Source organism: Epargyreus clarus, unplaced genomic scaffold (genome assembly GCF_041222505.1).
Source record: "Epargyreus clarus isolate Ecla_fem2 unplaced genomic scaffold, WU_Ecla_fem_2.2 ptg000010l, whole genome shotgun sequence".
Classification (NCBI taxonomy): domain Eukaryota; kingdom Metazoa; phylum Arthropoda; class Insecta; order Lepidoptera; family Hesperiidae; genus Epargyreus; species Epargyreus clarus.
The window spans coordinates 12283919-12303661 of record NW_027332218.1 but is presented as its reverse complement, the minus strand read 5'-3'; the positions used below and the strand labels follow the sequence as shown (position 1 = coordinate 12303661).

General features: G+C 33.9%; 1 protein-coding gene across 1 annotated transcript; it reads left to right on the top strand.

The window, feature by feature from the left end:
• The first annotated feature begins 3873 nt into the window (after positions 1–3873).
• alphaSnap (Alpha-soluble NSF attachment protein) lies at positions 3874–19557 on the top strand. Its single transcript, XM_073077485.1, has 6 exons — positions 3874–4110; positions 9370–9566; positions 14318–14397; positions 15428–15613; positions 16962–17135; positions 18118–19557. Exons 1-6 carry the CDS (start codon positions 4019–4021, stop codon positions 18265–18267), a joined length of 879 nt encoding a protein of 292 aa, XP_072933586.1. The 5' UTR covers positions 3874–4018; the 3' UTR covers positions 18268–19557.
• The last annotated feature ends 186 nt before the right edge of the window (positions 19558–19743 follow it).

Here is a 19743-nt window from a genome sequence, read left to right as displayed (position 1 = left end):
CAAAGTATATAAGCAGTCGGTCTGATTTAAATGAAATAAATTAATACTGGCAATTATTTATATATGTAATATACAAAAAATAATAAATTGAAAATCTTTTATGAATTAATAATACCCTGGTGGTTAATTTCGAAATAAAATATTATTTTTTGCTTCATAGAAACGTGTGTTAAGTATCAATGCCATAATCATTGTATTAATTCTTTAAATACAATAAGGGCGCGTTCAAATGCTAGATTTATTAAATGTTTCGTTTGATGTGATATTATGCTTTAAAACACAATTTAAAGTATTACTACATGTTTTGAGACTTGGAAAGTGAGCATTTGAACAGAGTATTACTTAAAAATGTTGCCACTACTATATAGTTTTTTAACTTTGTTTTAAAGGCTTGGTATGTAATATTTGTAAGTTTTATAAAAAATATTTGAAAAACAGCATGGTCTCCATTGTAACTTTCGGAGCATAGTATAATGTTTTCTGTAGATGCCAGGTCTTAATTAAATAAATATTCTGTGTAAACGCCTATTATGAATAAGCCGACGCTATAAGATATCACAGTTCAATAAAGCTGCGAATAAATACGTGTAAATAACGTTTGTTAGATGTTTACATAGCATAATTATAAAGCTGTTTTATTCAATAGTAGTGGTCTCGAATTTTATTAGACACAAAAATATGGGAGTTCCATCAATCCAGATATTACTGAAATTATTTAATAACTTAAGATTAAACTGTTCTTACAACTGAGAGTTAAGAAATATTTGGTCCCATACATATCTCGTATTTGACATTGGTTCTCTTAGAAAAGCATAATATGAACTTTGATAAAATAAATGCGTCGTGTCTAATAAAAATCGATCTCATAATATGTAACGTTACGTCGATTATATAGCTTACATGAATGTTGTAGGATCGGTTCTAATTCAAATTAATGGTATTTGATATCATTTGCTAAAGTGTATGAGATCTGATAAAGATTTTTCGTTCCAGTTGATCTTCTGATGTATTTTTGTGCAATATTTTTACTGGGAAATATCTAAGGGACACACACAGACGGACAGGACAGACGATTTTTAATAGGCACTTTATCATTGTAGCTTTTAACTTTGTAACATCTAAAACTTAATTAACAGAATCGCGAATGACTCGTTTGTGCACACCCTAAGTCGCATGTTCAGATAAAACCTATTCCGTTCGTTTTATGTTTAGTTTAGGTCCGGATACTTGTCCTTTGACCTAATGCTTTCGTCCTTCTATGAATTCGGAGTTGCCAGTTGCCCGACTTCAATTAACTACATTTTATGAATTAGCCATAGTGTGTTTTTCAATGCTGTGATTTGAAGCAAATTCGGCTGGCATATGTTTTACATGTCAGAATTTTCTTATTTGATTTTTGGTATTGAGTTTTTGTATAAGTTAAAATGTTAGATATTCATTTTTTGAATTTATTTTACTTATTATTTCAAATTTATAAGTTGTACATTTTATTCAAGTATTGCGTAATCAATGTGCGTTATTATTATTAATAATGGTTCCCTTTTATGTAAATATCCATTGCTTTGTTATTTGCTAGCTCTGTCGTGCCTAGAAATTTGATTTAGTTTATTTATGAGAGAAATAAAAAATTAAGGAGTATTTTTATTTTGTTTTATTTTTGTTTGTCGCTTTCACCCAAGGGTCCAGTTTAAGCCTTTTTCCAAATGTTCAAAAATTTCATTTGTAGGATTACCACTTAACAATTGTAATCTATAAATGTATCTCTCTATTGCAATGACAATACTTTTATTACGTATGACTATGTAGTAGATCTTTTATACACTGGAGAATTAAGTCCATATACTTAATGTACTTCGTAAGGTCCAGTGCACACAAGGTCAAAGAGAAGTCATCGGGACATAGTATTATATAGCTTTGGCCTGTCTTAGGAGTCTTTCTATTGTCTGTTTGAAAGTTTCCAATTTTTCCCGTATATTTACGTATATGTTTACATATCCGTTAGTACAGGCGTATCATATGATATGAGTAATTTTTGAACCACTACACTTTTCAAAATTGTTGCTATCTAAACCTGAATATTGAAAAATTCGCTACTCCTAAGACAGCTCAACATTAAATGTAGAACCTAGTCATATATTCAACTAATTTATATGTAAGTAGTTCTTCACTAGGTGTCTAAATATATTGTATAGCTGTTACAACATATTATAAAAGCTCTATTTATATGTGGTTGTATTCTGCATATTTTAATGCTTGAGGGAAATTACTAAGCATATGCATATCTGATAGATATTATTATTTAATTGGAATTTAAAATAATTTATATGAATTTGTGAACACAGTATTAAATTAACGGTATTGATGTCGTAAAAATATAACCACATATAGGTACTAAAATATATTTTTGTTAGGAGTGGGCTGTTTTTTGTCTAAATAATTATGTGTCTACTATTTCTAAAGTTCTAACTTCAGCCAGAAAATATTTCAACTGAAGCTTTCAAAGTTGTGTATGTGTGTTGTTAAATCGCAAATAGTAGCGATACATTATCTATGAACAAACAATAAATAAAATGAGTTATTACGGTGTTTTATTGCAGTCTTCATACCCTCAGAAATTTTGGTCATAATTTAAAGAAAATGTTTCACTTGTTCTACCCATTAAATTATCATTGTATGTCATTTAGTGATTAGTAAGTCAGTGAAACTGTTAAAAAGGCATATTTGAATGTATAGTTACTTCGATAAGCGTTTGAAAGAAAGTTATTGGAGGATGAAATTTTACCATGATAGAAAGACAAATATCGTATTTTTTGGTAAAAAAATATGTTTTGTGTGGATGTGTATGTGAGCGTTAGGTATACGGACCTGTGCGAGTATTTCTGACTGGATTATTATATATTTTTAACAAACGTTTTATGAAAGTCGGGACCGTTTATTTACTACATGAGGGCGCAAATAAGGAAAAATAACATATTATACAAGCATGGCGTTATTAATTGCTTTATTAAATTGGAAAACGAATATCGACTGCCCACTATTGTAAATTTTTTGACCTGAAATTAAAGTCATCTCGAAGGTATTGAAGTCATGTAATAATATAGTCACATAAACTGTACAGAGTAACGATAATTATACGTAAGTAAGTTCACACTAGTGATAAGAAGTATTATAACTACACAAGCATCTCCGTTATTCGACTGTTCTTGCTGAAGTCTCCGACCAGAATGTTGCTCACTGTTAACTCGAGCGCCGCCATGGTGTCGTCCCCACTTCACATACCCGCATCTGTGTTTAAAATGTAATATCAAATCCAATAATAACAGTAATATTGTAATCCAAGCTTCTTATTAACGACGATAACAGACCAATCTTCGTAATATAATCCCTGATACAATCAATACAATCCTAGGATCTCTTGGTAAACCTAGGTATAAATAGAAATGGTCATTTGAACTTTTATCTACTAATTTTTAAATGACTTAAAATAGGGAGGTTCTGTATTACTATCATAGATAAGTAGTTATAGTATATTATTATAATGTATGTTCGGAAATAAACGATTATGTTTGTATATTTACTACTAATGCGATCTGATGGGGGTATGTGTAACAATATCTATAGTGTTGCTATAATTTATTATTAACCATTGCTTTATTAACCGACTTTAAAAAAGGAGGAGGTTTCTAAATTCGACAGTATATATCGATACCTTAATTCGCAAATCGGCTAACTCCACTATTTTTTAAAATACGTTTTTATGGTTACGTAATCCAAATCGAACAAGGTGACCTCTGTTGGTCAATTTTTACATTCCATCTACCATATTTCTGGGGCTTAATTGTGAACGCATTCTTCGTTTTATTTCTCCTCTGGTCAGACATAAATCAATCGATGACAGCGAGTGAGTGATTTTTGCACTTGCATGCAGTTAGGAGTGACGACATTTTGTCAATAAATTGTTAATTTCCCTAGGAAATATAGTTGAATAACTGTAGTGTTTAGTGTAAAAGCCACAAGGATGGCGGACAACGAACAAAAAGCGATGCAGCTTATTGCAGAGGCGGAGAAAAAATTGAGTTCGTCGAAATCTTTCCTCGGCTCACTTTTCGGGTGAGGACAATGACTGATCCATTATTTTGATGATGTTATCTTTATTAACCCGTTAATTACACATTACAGTACGTTTACATGCATTATCCAGGTGTGTGGGTTAAGTTTTTGGAGGCTTTTCGCATTTCTTTGTGTACGCCTCGAATTTTACGTGTCTAATTAGATTCGATGCGACCAAAGTTTTTTTGATAAAAAAGCTGGACTTAATATTGATTTCGAATAACAGATTGTGTGGTGTAATTGTAACGATATATTTTTTATTATTATAACAATAAACCAGCATGGCCTTGGTTAAAGTATTATGAATCACAGATGATCTAAATCTAGTAAGTAAGCACTATGTCAACATGTGAAAAAAATATGTTCCCAATATGCAATTACATCGTGTAATTATTAGCAATAGTCAGTACACAAGTTAGACTATCAATGTAAATTTCAGTAACTTATGATAAAATAAAAAAAGGTTACAAGGTTTTAAAAAAAAGGTAATGATATATCTAAATTTTGAACTGAAATACAGGGATAAGTGTAATAAAAAAGAATTTGCCATAGAGAAAAAATATAAAATATGTATATCTACAAATTGTACCTCTGAGGTTCTGTTACTCAATAGTTAAGCTCCTTAGACCTTATTAACTACATTATATTAGTGTGCTAGTTAATAACTGCATTTGTAGGTGTAATCTCTTTTGTAATGTAAATCCTTTTGTTACTTCCTACAAAATAAATGAGAAGTGAGGAGTGCTACATTCAAGTGACATAATATAGCATATATGTTTTTTGTGTCTATGGTTGGCAGAATCATTTTTCTGATGAAGTAATTAACTCTATGAAGGATTGTAGTCTTAGCTAAAAGTGACAGTAAAAATCTCTGAAATGTATATAAATAAATATATATATATATATATATATATATATATATATATATATATATATATATATATATATATATATATATACATCCCACAAACATTCCTGCGTCCTTCTATTGCCAACTTATCATTTAATGTTGCGTCCACCGCGTTTCTGCTTCCGTATACGGACGCAGTTTTGCAATCGCCGTGAGTTTTTGGTAACGTACTGTGCTGACATCTATGCTACTAAATTTCAATTTTTGTTCGGACGCACTTTTGTTCTAAGAGTGAAATTTTAATTCGCAACTCAGCCGCACCTCGTTGGAGGCGCTGGATGCGCCTGCGTATATCTTCGCCCCTCTGTACCTCACCCCTTAAACGTATATTTTGAACCATCTGAACGACTGTTCCGCGTCCTAAGGATTTTATGGATAAACTGGTTCTAACCGGTTATTCTCACCTGTGCTACTTAACGGTGCCTCTTTGCTAGGAATCTATGTCTCGATGGAAAGTATAATCTTCATAACAGAAATAAATTATCAATTAATTTCGTAGGTATTTAGGCACTTCTGCGAAACGTGTATTTGTTTCGCATTTCATAAAAAACAATATTATAATTACTAATTAATAGGAACCTAAACAAACAAAAAAATAAGATGAAGTTCGTTCGCGCAATTTTAGATGTTTGTAGTTTTTTTTATTGTTTTTTTCACAAGTGCAGTAAATATAAACAAAAGAGCCTTTATGAGCTAGAATAAATAATAAATTATATTAAATTTATTCGCAAGTATATTCAGGCACCTAAAGCATTAAAGTCGGTCATGTCCACTTGAAATACCACAAGACCAACCGAACATCAAGATTTTCAGTATATTATGAAATGTCTTTTTATTAAGTACTACGCAACATCAAAATCTTGGTTAGCATGTTTTTTCAATGGTTGCTTTATAATAGGTTCTACGGCGCTGCGTTTGCGCGATAGCATATGATGCTTATATGAGTTTGTGTCTTCATCAGTAGCAGCTATATTCTGTCTTCCCATGATTCTGATTACTGAAATCTTTGGTTTTACAGTTTTTGTTCTTTCGGTTAAAATGTGAATGGAAATATTTTCTAATCTTGAAACACTTTTCGCAGTAATTATAATTAGGGATGCTGTTATGTCTTCCCCAAAGAGCGCACTTTATAAAATAGTGAAAAATAATTTCTGAGTCACTACTTTCTGAATTCGTCATGTCTGAATCCACCAAGCTGAACTTTCCTGGTGACATCGAATTCTTACCAGTCAAGAGCTCTGACTCGCTATAACTGTCGTTACTCAAAGATGTTTCAGTATCGCTGCATACTCCAGAGACTATCGACAAAAGAGCTACGACCCCGGGATCGCTCTGATCTAGCACTCATCCTTCAATTATCAATAGGGAATATGCACATTTTTAACCGACTTCAAAAAGGAGGTGGTTATCAATTCGGCCGGTATCTTTTTTTTTTATGTATGTACACAAATTACTCCGCCGTTAGTGGACCGATTTTAATAATTCTTTTTTATTGTATAGAGACGAGCTGGAAGTTGGTCCCATTTAAATATGGTTAGGATCCATCGATGGATTCTAGAGAAAATGAGGGGAACACTTCCACCCATGTAAATATAATAGCCATAACTTCGCCGTTTATGAACCTATTTTAATGCCTTTAATTTCCTGTGTGGACAATTGCTAAAGTTGGTCCCATTTAATTATGATGAGGATCAGAGTGGGTTCTGGAGACAAAATATGTAACTCCTTAACGGATGGGTATAATTGAGTTTTGTTTGAAGATATTTGGTGTAGGTTCTAATGAAATTGCAAAGCCAGTTCATCATTGACTATTTAAGGGTCTGATAATGTGGCTCGGAGACAAAATATGTAACTCCTCAACCGATGGGAATAATTGAGTTGTATTTGAAGATATTAGGGGTAGGTTCGAATGAAATTGCAAAGCCAGTTCATCATTGACTATTTAATTAGGTTAGGTTGGAATATATAAGACAATATAAAACTAAGCGAGCAGGGCGCGGCAGCGCCCTGCGAGCGGGCGGTTCCGATCAATGTAAACTCAGAGGTTACTTTCATGATCACGTTAATACAATTTTATATTGTATTAATATAAATGTTAGAATATAATCACTAAAAAGGGTGAAAAAAAATCTTAACAAAAAAATACAACCGACTTCTATGTCACTAAAAAGTAAAAAATAAATGAAATAAATGTTGGTTTTGTTCATATTTCTGAAGTCGGCGCTCATATTAGACACGCTGTTTACATCATTATCCAACGAAATATATTGAGAGAAAAGATAATTGAAATAATTCAATTATCTTTTACTTTGTAGTGACATAGAAGTCGGTTTTATTTTTTTGTTATTTTTTTTATTTTATTATTTTAAACTTATCACTTCGCCTTAATGTAGTAAAAAATATAAACAATGTTATTAGTGTTTCAAATATTTTTTTAAAAATTATTTAATGTATCGGTACAATTTGACAGGTTTGAACGCCGCAATTTTTCCCGCTCTTTGAATGACGTCACGGAACGTGTTTTTTGTTGCTAGCTATATGCACATAATATTATTATTTAAAGTTTTCAGGCTACATCGCTATTTACATCACGAGAAAGGCTAAATAACCACTTTATAGATGTTTCCTAGAGTAATTGTACATAAACACTACTATAAACAAATTACATTGTTTTTTTTTCTGTTTCAAAATATGTGAAAATACGAAAAAGATGGTGTAAGATAGGAAACAGATAAAGTATCTCTAAAATCGCATTAACATTTGCATTTACTGTAACAAACAATAATTTTAGGTAAATAATTTTAAAATATTGCATTCATCATCTACTTTGTTTGGTACTTATTGACATCTATATGATACACTATCATTTGAAACACACAAAATGCATTAAAATCTATTAGAATATTATAAAGATTAAGATAGGCGAATGTTAACAACATTTAAGTTATGATCAGTTAAATATTTCTGAATTGACCTAAGCATAAAAACTCGTTTATCCATTTTTGCATGTTTTTGGTAAATAGTCCGATTGTGCTTTGACAAAACTAGTTTCAATCATTGTTCTTGATTATTTCTTATATAGAAAAATCGCACTAGGTAATAGTAAACACTGCAGGAATCTTAATAAAAACATTTTTTATCTCAAACAGTATGAATATCGACGCCGCCGTGCGTGACGTCATGTTTCGATTCGACCAATGGCAATGCGTTTTGCAAATTTGAATTTCGCTCGCATAATTTACGATTTTTGATTAAAGTTTTAATCAATTTTATACAAAATAAATAAAAAAAAATTGTTGAGATGTCACTTCAGGACCATAAAGTACCGAGGAAAAAAAATAACAAGAAAATCTAAATCACATGCATATTCCCTATTATAAATTAAAACAAAAAACTGAAGATGGAAAGTAAATGTTTAGACATTCCTAATAACAAAGAGGTCGTCTGTTTTTAAGGGATGCCTTTAATGAATAAAGACAATATACAAGTTTTCAAACATCCGTTCCCTAAAAATTTTACCGGAGTTTATTTCGTACGTACTTAGGTAGTTCTTCAAGGACACTTTGGCTGTATACCTACATTTTCGAAGCATTGACCTCTAATGGAGGCAACATTGGCGGCGGAGTATTTGGATGTAATATGGAGGGCGAAATGAAAAATGTGTATAATGTCATTTTTGTCAGTTATGTCTAAGTAATTGTGAGTAATGTCATCTATGTAATGTATTAAAGAATATACACAGCAACTATAAGCAAAAAAGAGAAAATAAATAGATGACGCAGAAATGCTGGTCTTTGGAAGGACGCAGAAATGATACCGGGATTTAAATATATATATATATATATATATATATATATATATATATATATATATATATATATATATATATATATATATATATATATATATATATATATATATATATATATATATATATATATATTATTTGAATATCGTTAGAGGTACACGTATGAAAATCACAAAATCTATATTCAGTATTTGTCAGAAAAAAATACATGAGACTTTTATAAAATTCAAATACAATATGATGATTTTTTCTTAGTGCCCCATGTAATGAACTTGCCACGAATCTCATATGGTATAATTATGCCACTGTCTCACTAAAGTCAGCCCTAGATGTGGTGTTATCTCGTTGACTAACTTTGAATGCCTTGTGCAAGTGTATGTTTCCTACCACACCCTTCAAACCAGAACACAACAGCTCTTGATATTGTTATGACATTGGATTGAAACCATGATGATTTTTCTATCACCTTAAAATAAAATTTCTTCATCACCTATGTTCATAGAAATTTTTGTCAAATTATAATACCATTATGTCAAAATAGGGGCTCGTCCAAAGTAGAAGAAGCAGTTGACTGCTACCTCCGAGCGGCGAACCTGTTCAAGATGGCCAAGAAGTGGCCTCAAGCGGGCCAGGCCTTCTGCAACGCAGCCCAGCTCCACCTGAAGGCTGGTGTGCGTCACGACGCCGCAACCAACTTCGTAGACGCATCAAATTGCTACAAGAAATGTGATCCTAATGGTGAGTAATCAAGATTAATCATTAAACGGGATGTGATGAGATTAGCATGTGTGTATACAGTGACATGTGTTACTTCATGCTAATCTTCAATACTGCTCAGATGATTTTATGAAATTTTGTAAATGGGAATAGTTGGTTCCAGTTTGAAAGATTGGATACTTTTTCCTGGTATGATGGTATCAAAAAGTATTTTTTGTGGTATTTCTGCCTAAATTGTCATACAAGTAAACTGAAAATAGTAAAAAAAATGTTTCAAAGGTATGTAAAGTCAACTAATTTGCAATTGGCCAGAGCGGTGGACTATGGCCTAATCCTCATTCAGAGAGATAACCCGTGTCCAACACCGGGACAGGACTGGGTTAATGGTGATGAGATCTCTACCAAATTGTAGTGTGTTAAAATTCTAAATTGCTGCTCCAAAGTTGTGGTGGAGATTGTGTTTTTTTATTTCTCTAGGTTTATTATTTTTATCAAATTATAACATGGTAACTTAGTGAAAATGCCCTTTTTTAAAACCTCTGAAATCCATGCTTAATAGGTTTTTCTGAGTCCCATTAAAATATATTTGTAACTATGTATAGAAAATAACAGATAATATTAATAGAATGTGTGCTAGAAAACTTCTAGTGAAAGTATGTCAGTATGTTTTGTTGGGTGCATAAAAGTGCTAATATTGATATTTCCAAGGTAAATATGTATGCCAATTTGTACACTGACTGTATAAAAAAATATTGTGATTATGCAATAGAAAAAATATAAAAATCCAGTTTTTTTTTATATATCGATCTATATCCATTAAATGACTAAACTCATTTTTTCACGACTTATACTTAAGGATAAACAAATTTCTTACCCCAAAAATATTTACGAAATAGAAAAACAGCGCGGGGATACCCCATATTGTAATCGCGCGGAGAAGAATCTATCAGTCGTAATCTAACAGAGATTTATTACATTCATAAATAACTAAGATAGTGACAAATTGGCTACACAAGTGGTCTATAAACAAATTTGCAGACAACATGAAGCAGCTCAAAAATGAATGAGCCAACAAACGTGGCCCACATTTCTAAAAAGCCTTTTCATGTTAATGAAGCTATATTTTCTTTGCCTTTTCCGTGTTGTGAAATATAGCACCCAGGCGCGTTATTATGCTGTTTCTAGTTTTTATTTTTCTTCGTCCTATTCGCGGAGTCTACTCTACTCTCATTGTGATCTAAGGCCACAGTCCACCATGATGGAAAATTGAGGATACGTGGACTCCATGCTACAAAGCTAAAATAACGTCGTAAAATCCATTATTAAAAATTCACACAATCCGTCGTGAATTAAAAAAAATATCTAGTTTTTTTAATTGAAAAACCCTTAGGTGTCAACAGAACTTGTTTCTTATGCTTTACAAATATAGAGCAAAAAATAATCCCAAACGTAAGTGACTGACGTAACATTTTACGAATTTATGTATCTAAAATTGTGTATGTTTTATTCTATTTTAATCAAAATTGTGTATTTTCCCTAATCATCATTATTATTTTACGTTATCTCAGTGTGTTGGTTATCATAAGCAATAAATGTAATGGCTTTTAAAGCTTCCTTAAACTAATAAAATGGCTGCTGTGGCCCTTTGCCAAAAGGTTATTGGCCTCTAACGCAGTTAAAACCTCATAACTACAAACAGACCTTATCTCGTATCCAAGTGTAACCCTTTTGTTTAATATAAAGGGTGTTGTTTTAATGTTAAATATACAAATATAATCTACGTAGAAATCTGTCTGTTATTGGAAGAAGCCTTATGGGCCGTTTAAAAGTCCGACCCTTTTTCCATTAATCCGCATTAGTGCCTATTACTTATGCCTACAATGCAGCGGGCCTCAGTTTTGAAGAGAGCCTTGCTCAGTATTGGAATATAAAAAAGGTTTCAGTCATTCTTATTGATTGTTAGTTATACTTGTTGGTTGCGGGTTGAACCACTGGTGCGTTTAAGTTGACTTGCATGTAAGGCGACCATTTTAGTCCTCGTGAGTGGTAACAGGTCGGTTTCAGGTAGAATCCGCTCTGTATGGAGTTGGTCACATATGTGTATAGACGCAGTGGCCACTTTCCATCAAATACTTTCCATAGTTTGGTAGGAATGTAAGAATGGAGTAGCAAATTCCCATCTTATAACATACGGAGTAGTTTTAATCCTAAAGTTAATCCAATTCCGTTGCAACAAACTTAGGCATACTGAACTATCGTCTGGACATGAGTTCGATCGGCTCGAACTATATCCGGCAGACAATGCCGCAGTGCCGGCGCTAGTGTTCCGGTATGTTATTTCAGGCACGATAATGGATTAATCAATGTGGTTAGGCACGCTGAGAGCTGGGATGCCCTAGTGAGGAAAATGTTGGAATTTGAGTATTTTGTTAGTTATTTTTGTGGTGGAGGAAAATATAATATAAGCCAATAGCAATAATATAATTTAATCCCGAGCCTAGTAGAATATGATCTTAGCCCTTTATACCCGACTAAGAGGGTAATGTTTTTCGAGCGTATTTATGTCTGTTTCGTTCTTTGGCACGCCCTACCATGCCTTTAGTTTTGTCTAAGTAGTGAGAGTAACATAATTTAAAGCAGTTGGGTTTTATTTTTATTTTTTTAGTAGTTCTCTATTTTATTTAGCGATTGATCCGTGCCTCCCATTAGTATGATGAATTACAAAGCCGTTTTATCTAATCGTCTTTAAACGGTCAAAATCCAGTGTTTTGTATATCATACAACGTCAAAAAACCTTATATATTAGGACTCAAACGTTAGTTAACCTTTTAGTAACTTAAAAAGATAAGTTTACAATAAAACTCTACACAGAATTAAATATATCTGCAATTGATTCTGCATTCTACATAATTTATACAATCACTAGCATTTTCGATCTAATAAGCAATTATGTGGGGAATTGCGGTTGTCTGCGGTAAACTATACGCCTCCACGTAATCGTATTACTTAGGTCTGCTTTTCAAATATACTGAGTGAGTGGGCGTTCTTTTGTGGAAAGGAAATATTTACTTAAAACTTTTGCTTCTTGTTATCTTAAGTTTATGAAGCTTTCTTTCATATAACTCAATACAAGAATCCTATTTATTTTGCGTTTTCTAGATAAAAACATAGGGAGTTATAGTTAGACTTATCTCTAGAAAATAAATGTAGATTCGTCGTTTAAGTGGCTAGGCGTCGAACCTGGGATTTTGTATTTGTCGAACTTTAATTGTTAAATCATGCCGAGTGGGTTTAATTAGAACTTGTTAAAAAACTTACAGAGTGTTTTTTATGCTAGACAATGTAAGGATATTGACGTACCGTCAGAAGGTAATAAGGGTTTCTTCTCTGTAGGAAAACGAAGCACCTAGAAGAAAGATAAGAGAAATAAGAAAGATAAAGTGTTATTAATATGTTTTTCTTAATCACTTACAGTCTATAACGCCTGTAAATAATGTAGCTTGCTTGTCAGTTATATTAATATTGAGTTGACCACTATTTAAATAGATAATAAGTGTTAATATCGTCTGTCTGTCGCATCGCTGATAGCTATTGTAATGGTAATAGAACCAAGTATGGAGTAATGCCAAGGTTCAAGCAACTATTCAAGTCGCCCTATATACATTTAAATGCTATACCTACTATATACCTACTTGGCATATTTATTTAGTTCGTCAGGCTTTCATATAAGCCTACGAGATTCTACGAATGTGCTTAATAATTCAGTTTTATTTTGGTACACCACATAATGACCACGACCACGTAACGCTTAAGAAGAAGAAGAAGAATAGGAGTAGAAAACGAGCATGCAGTCCACCTGATGGTACAGTCCGCGCCAAACTGCTAGTCAATTCTTAAGTTGTCGCGAGCAGGTGTAGTCATACAATTCATTCGCGACTCACTTCTATATTCAGAGCGGACTAGCAGTTTTACGCGGACTATAAATGGCTACTGCCGCTCATGGACATCTGTAATCAACCTCAGTTATGGTTAGGACTACCAAAGATCGCCTACAGTGGCGCTGCTACCCCTAAGTAGAAACGCCTCGGATAAGAAGTCTCCCTTACCACACCCTTAAAAGTAGAAAACAGCAGCGCTTAAAACTGCTGTTATTAGGCAGAAATTGCAAGTACGTGGCGTAGGTACGTGGTTAGGCAAAATAGTTTTCCATTACCTCATCCGCAACGGAAAGGAGATAAATGAGTAACGTTACGTTCACTTAACGTAACACCGATAACGCGCCCCGAGGTCGTTTTATCGGATTTCACGGTATCTTAAAAATGTTTACTGAATTGTTTGCAATATGATGAACTAATAATATACTGTTTGTAAGGAAATCACTGTTTATAAAAAAAATTGCGCCCTTATTTGGTATCTTTCACTTATTAGGTCTTTTTTCCGCAGTGTAAAGTTGAGTTATCTTTATATCATAAAAAGATTACAACCAAACGTAACTAAAAAATATTACTTTTTTACTCAACTGCAGAGTAATGTTTTTCGAGTATGTATGTCTTATTCTATAGCACGCCCTGCGGCCTATACCGCTAGACGAATTTTAACATTATTATGAGGTGTCATTGAATACGTCTTGGAGTGATAGCCCTTCGAGGCTTCGAGGCCATATTTTTCCTACTTAACTCTGTAGCTACGTTGCTACCCCTGATGACTGAATTGGAACGCTGTAAGTTTATTATGACTATCATTAAATTTATATATTTCTTTATCTTTTACAGAGGCAGTGTCATGTCTATTGAAGGCCATAGAAATCTACACCGACATGGGGCGGTTCACCGTAGCGGCTAAACACCACCAGGTAACTATATTTTCATAATACCTTATATTACCCTGAGTTAACTAAGGTGAGGTAAGTAACTATTCTTGACTATTCCCTGCGTCCGCGCGGGCACGTTGCATAGTTGGGTATTATTATTGGATAGGAGTCTAACACAGATATATCTAACACAGATTGTCATTAAAAATATGTACCTGTACTCCACTAATCCAAATGAACGTTATAAATTATTGAATATTGAGTAAATGACGATACAGGGTGTGCCTACTCATTTAGCTTCGATAAAGTTTAACTATCTGCAAAAACATAATCGACATAATTTTAAATGTAGATAAAGAGATTAAGTTGTTTTGTGCATCATCTTTATTTTATTAATAAAATAATTAGATAGACTTATCAGTATCAAGATAAATAGTGTGAGGCGTTGCAACTTAATAGTGACGATCAGTTTGGGATAACATTTAGATCTTTAATTTTAGAAAATTAAGAAAACTTTTATTTTGAAATATGCGCTTTACAAGTTATGTTTTTTGGCATATTTAATAAAAAGCAAAAAGACACGACGCGACATATATCGTAACATAATGTATTTTTTTAAATGAACGTGCACAATGGTAAGTGACTATTTCCGCCCGTGGACATCTGTGTGCCCATGGCAATCAACCCCAGTTAAGATTACATTCCTGCATGAGGTCGGCCACATGCGCCGCTACCCTTGAGGAGTAAGCTGGAATGCCTCGGAAAAGTATGTCTCCCTTACCACACCTCTTTAAACTAGAACACAGCAGTAGTTGACACTACAGAAATAGGCGTGGAGGTGTCGTCAGAGTTGAATTACAGAGTTCTACCACTTTCAAGTTCTACGAAACGGTATGATATATGTACGACATAATATATATATTTTTTGGAAAAAGTTAGCCACTTTGATGCTGTCGATTTTAATTGAAACAAAAATCACTGACCATCATCATTTCTTCTAAACGCAGCAAAAATAAAATATTTTTTTTCGTAAATAACAATTCGTAGCTCAATACAAATATGCTCTTCACAGAACATAGCCGAGCTCTACGAGACCGAGTGCGTGGACCTCGCGCGCGCGATGCAACACTACGAGCAAGCGGCGGACTACTTCAGGGGCGAGGAGTCCACCTCCTCGGCGAACAAGTGTATGCTCAAGCTCGCCCAGTACGCCGCGCAGCTCGAGCATTACGACAAGGCTATACAGATTTATGAGCAGGTCAGTTGGGTTCGGTTAGGTTATATTAGCTGATTAATTAAGGTAGATATATTTGGCGCAAGATGTGTAAATAAATAAAATTGTTTCAAAGGACAATGCCCATTCTTGGTACTGATTTTTCTCATGCGTCATAATGAAAGTAATATTAAAATTATTTTTTCATTTTTTTTACATAATTTGTCGATTAGAATAGTTTCTTTGAACAGGGGATTCCATTTAAGATAAAATAAGACGGAATGTTGATTGTTGTTTTTAAAAATTAAAATGGCGGAATTTTATACTCGGAATTCAATAAGATCTATTAGTGTTTTGATTAATGATTTTTCTTATGCATCAAAATGAAAATAATATTAAAATTATTTTTTGATTTTTTTACATAGTTTGTCGATCAGAATAGTTTCTATGAATAAGGGGGTTCCATTTAAGAAAAAATAAGACGAAATGTTGATTGTTGTTCTTAAAAATTAAAATGGCGGTATTTCATACTCGGAATTCATTATTTTAGGTTTTTAGGATTATTTTAGGTTTTTTTTACCTACTACCTTTAAAAGTAAATGGAATATGTTAGTCGAACTACATTATAGATACCTACTATCAGTTAAAACCGACCATCAATCTATCGTCGGATATTTTCGATTTTGAGGTTGTGTAACATTTCGGTAAATAACTTCAGAACTCGAGTGCTGATCTAAAAAATAATTATTGGTTCAATTTGATGCAACTCTGGACGGCGGTCCATACTTTCATGGGCATTGTCCTTTATCTTCACTTTACTCTTATAGTAATAAAATCTGAAAATATTCACTACATATAACGTCTATTAACAAATGATGTCTATGATTTAGAACTAAATGTAATTAAAAAATGTAGAAGTCAACTAGACTCGTTCTTGTTTAGTCCAGCTATTAATGGAAAGGATGGACCAGTTAATAAGAGGTCGATTTCTCGCTCAATTGTTGCGATTTAGTCAAGGCCCTTGGTGTGAAATCTCACAGTGTAAAATATTGTACAATTTGATTACCTTTTCCTTTATTTGCCATCCTTCAAATTAAGCACGTAATATACAAGAACTGTCATAAATAAAAACTCAACTTTATCATTTAGAATGTTATTTAATATTCTGAAGTCTTGAAAAAATTGTAGAGCTAATACTTCCAAACTGATTTTTTTTTATCATCAATACATGTTGTAAGGAACATTGACATTACATTTCTAATTATAGTCGTCTTGTCCCGGCTGTGTTTTAGGCTCGCCGGATCGCTAGGGTCACTTGCAAATGCACTATTCGAAAAACAAAACATTTTCCAGTTTTTCGGTGAGGTTCACTGAAGTAAATTGGTGTCCCCAGATCGCGAAGTCCTCCCTGGACAACAGCCTGCTGAAGTACAGCGCGAAGGAGTACATGTTCCGCGCGGCGCTGTGCCACCTCTGCGTGGACATCCTCAACGCGCAGCACGCGGTCGAGCGCTACTGCGGCCTCTACCCCGCCTTCGCAGACACCAGGGAGTGCAAGCTGGTCAAGGTGGGTGCTCGAACAACTAGTTGAAGTGGAGGTAGGATCAGTATAGATCGTACCCAACTGTTAGTTGAAACGGTGGTAGAATAAGGACAGATCGTTTTTTTTTTTATCTAAAAATATAGGAGTAGCAGACGAGCATGCAGTCCACCTGATGGTAAGTGGCTACTGCCGCCCATGGACATCTGTAATCAACCCCAGATAGAATTAGATACTCCTACCTGAGGTCGGCTACAGATGCGCCGCTACCCCCTGAGGACTAAGCTGGAACGCCTCGGAAAAGTCTGTCTCCCTTACCACACCCTTCAAAACGGAACACAGTAGCGCCTATCACTGCTGTTATTAGATAGAAATAGGTGTGGCGGTGGTGCCGCCGGAGTCGAATTGGTATTGAATTGGGTACCAATGTTACACCTATTTCTGCTTAATATCAGCAGTGTTAAGCGCTGCTGTGTTCTGATTTGAAGGGTGTGGTAAGGGAGACATACTTCTCCTAAGCATTCCAGCTTAGTCTTCAGGGGTAGCGTGGCCGTCCTCAGGTAGGAATCTGACATATGCGACCCTCTAAGTCCTCAGGAGTGGTAATGCATCTGTGATTGGCTTCAGGTACATATGGCATGTTCTATATGGTCCTATACATCATGGTCATGATCGACAGTGCGAGTAAACACATACCATCATATGATCTGCATGTTTTGTTTGTTACAAGAATCAATCTCAATCAAGTCAATCTTAGAAAAAAAATCTTTTAATATAGGTAGTGTAGTCATTTAAATTTGATCCCTTACTCTTCCTATCCCAAGTTTGATTTGTACATGTCCATGGCTTATGTAATGCAATTGTTATTGGTTACATACCATTCCAATTTGATCACTAGTTTCTATCAGCATAACAAGAGTCTCCAGTTGTTTCACAGTGTGTCTATAACCTGTTTGCATTTAAGTCAAAAAAGGGTTACTGAAGTTAATATCCACTATTTTGTCATCAGGAGCTGATCGAACACCTGGAGGAGCAGAACGTTGACGCGTTCACCGAGGCGGTGAAGACATACGACAGCATATCCCGCCTCGACCAGTGGTATACCACCATGTTGGTGCGCATCAAGAAGCAGATCAACGACAACCCCGACCTGCGCTGAACGCCCCGATACCATATCGACGTCGCCGTGTTGTGTTGTTGAGCAGTGTTGTGCTGGGGCGAGCAGTGTTGAGTTATTAGGCAATGTTGAGTTATTGAGCAGTGTTGAGTTATTGAACAGTGTTGAGTTATTAAGCAATGTTGAGTTATTGAGCAGTGTTTTGCTTAAAAGGGTAATTGGAAGTAATAACACCTTTTCAAAATATTCCGACCCTATAATGAATCATGTACCAATCAACTAGGCATTGTGATTTTTTTAATTACATGTAAACATTCAAAGAAATTAACATATACTAAAGTTTAACAGCTGGATTATTTATACAATAAATTATTAATTGCTCTTAATTAAAAGAATTGTGATTGGTAAGGTCAAGTGTACTGCTCAAGTGGAGAGGCGACGTCGACGCAACATTTTTTATCTTAACTTTGTAGCATATTCATAACGCCTACTCATATTTCATTATCTGGCGTTTCTCGCCATCCTAGGTAATACTGTAGGCCAAACGTTAATTTCTCTATATTTTTAGTTTATTTTTAGATTTTTTAACAACGATTTTATTTCTGTGTTGACTTTTGTATAACGCATTTATCAATTGTGTTCAGAGGGGAGTTGAGAGTCACTTTTAATTATGTTATTAGGATATAACTAAAATGACAACACTGAATAACGAATATTACACAATGTTACTTATATTAGGCTTTACAACTTAGTTCTCAGTTGGACGACCTAAGTAAGGGAATCTTTCCTCCAAACATGTGCAAGGTAGCTGTGGATATGTATTAAATTCACCTATAGGATTATTTAATACGATTCTAGTGGCACCCATAGACTCGAATCATCTGGGGTTGATTACACGTGTTCTTTAGCGACAGTGTCTACTTACCAGTAGGTAGGCTGCATACTCGATTACTACTTCATTTCATTAAAAAATAACGACATTTTTATTTATGGTCTACAGTGTTACCCAGAGACAATTTTTAGTATTCAAGATATAGCAATTACGAGTCTAGTTGTTAAGTCGGGTGGTTTTCTAAGGATCAAGATGTATGGGATGCACCGATAGTTTCGTAAATATAAGTACACTTATATAACGCAGTGTGTTGCACCACTTTACTATCTGTATGTTGTCTATGGTCTGAAATAATGGTTTATCGTGTGACATTAATGTTTTGAGGTTAACCCATAGAGGTTAATATTCTGACAACATTCACAAAACTTAAAATTAGCATTCTAAAAATAAAAAGGAAGTGACTGATGAATGAAAATAAAGAACGAATGAATAAAAAAAAACAGTTGACCAAAATGTAACTGTTACATAAAAATACAGAAATGAGGGATAATTGCCAAATACAGACGTATATTCATTCACTTGACTCATTCCTAAATTTATCTTATTTCTCTCTAACTGATACAAATTACAGTGAATGAATGAAAGTTCAACAAACAGCATAGACAATTTTAACTTAACAGATGGTC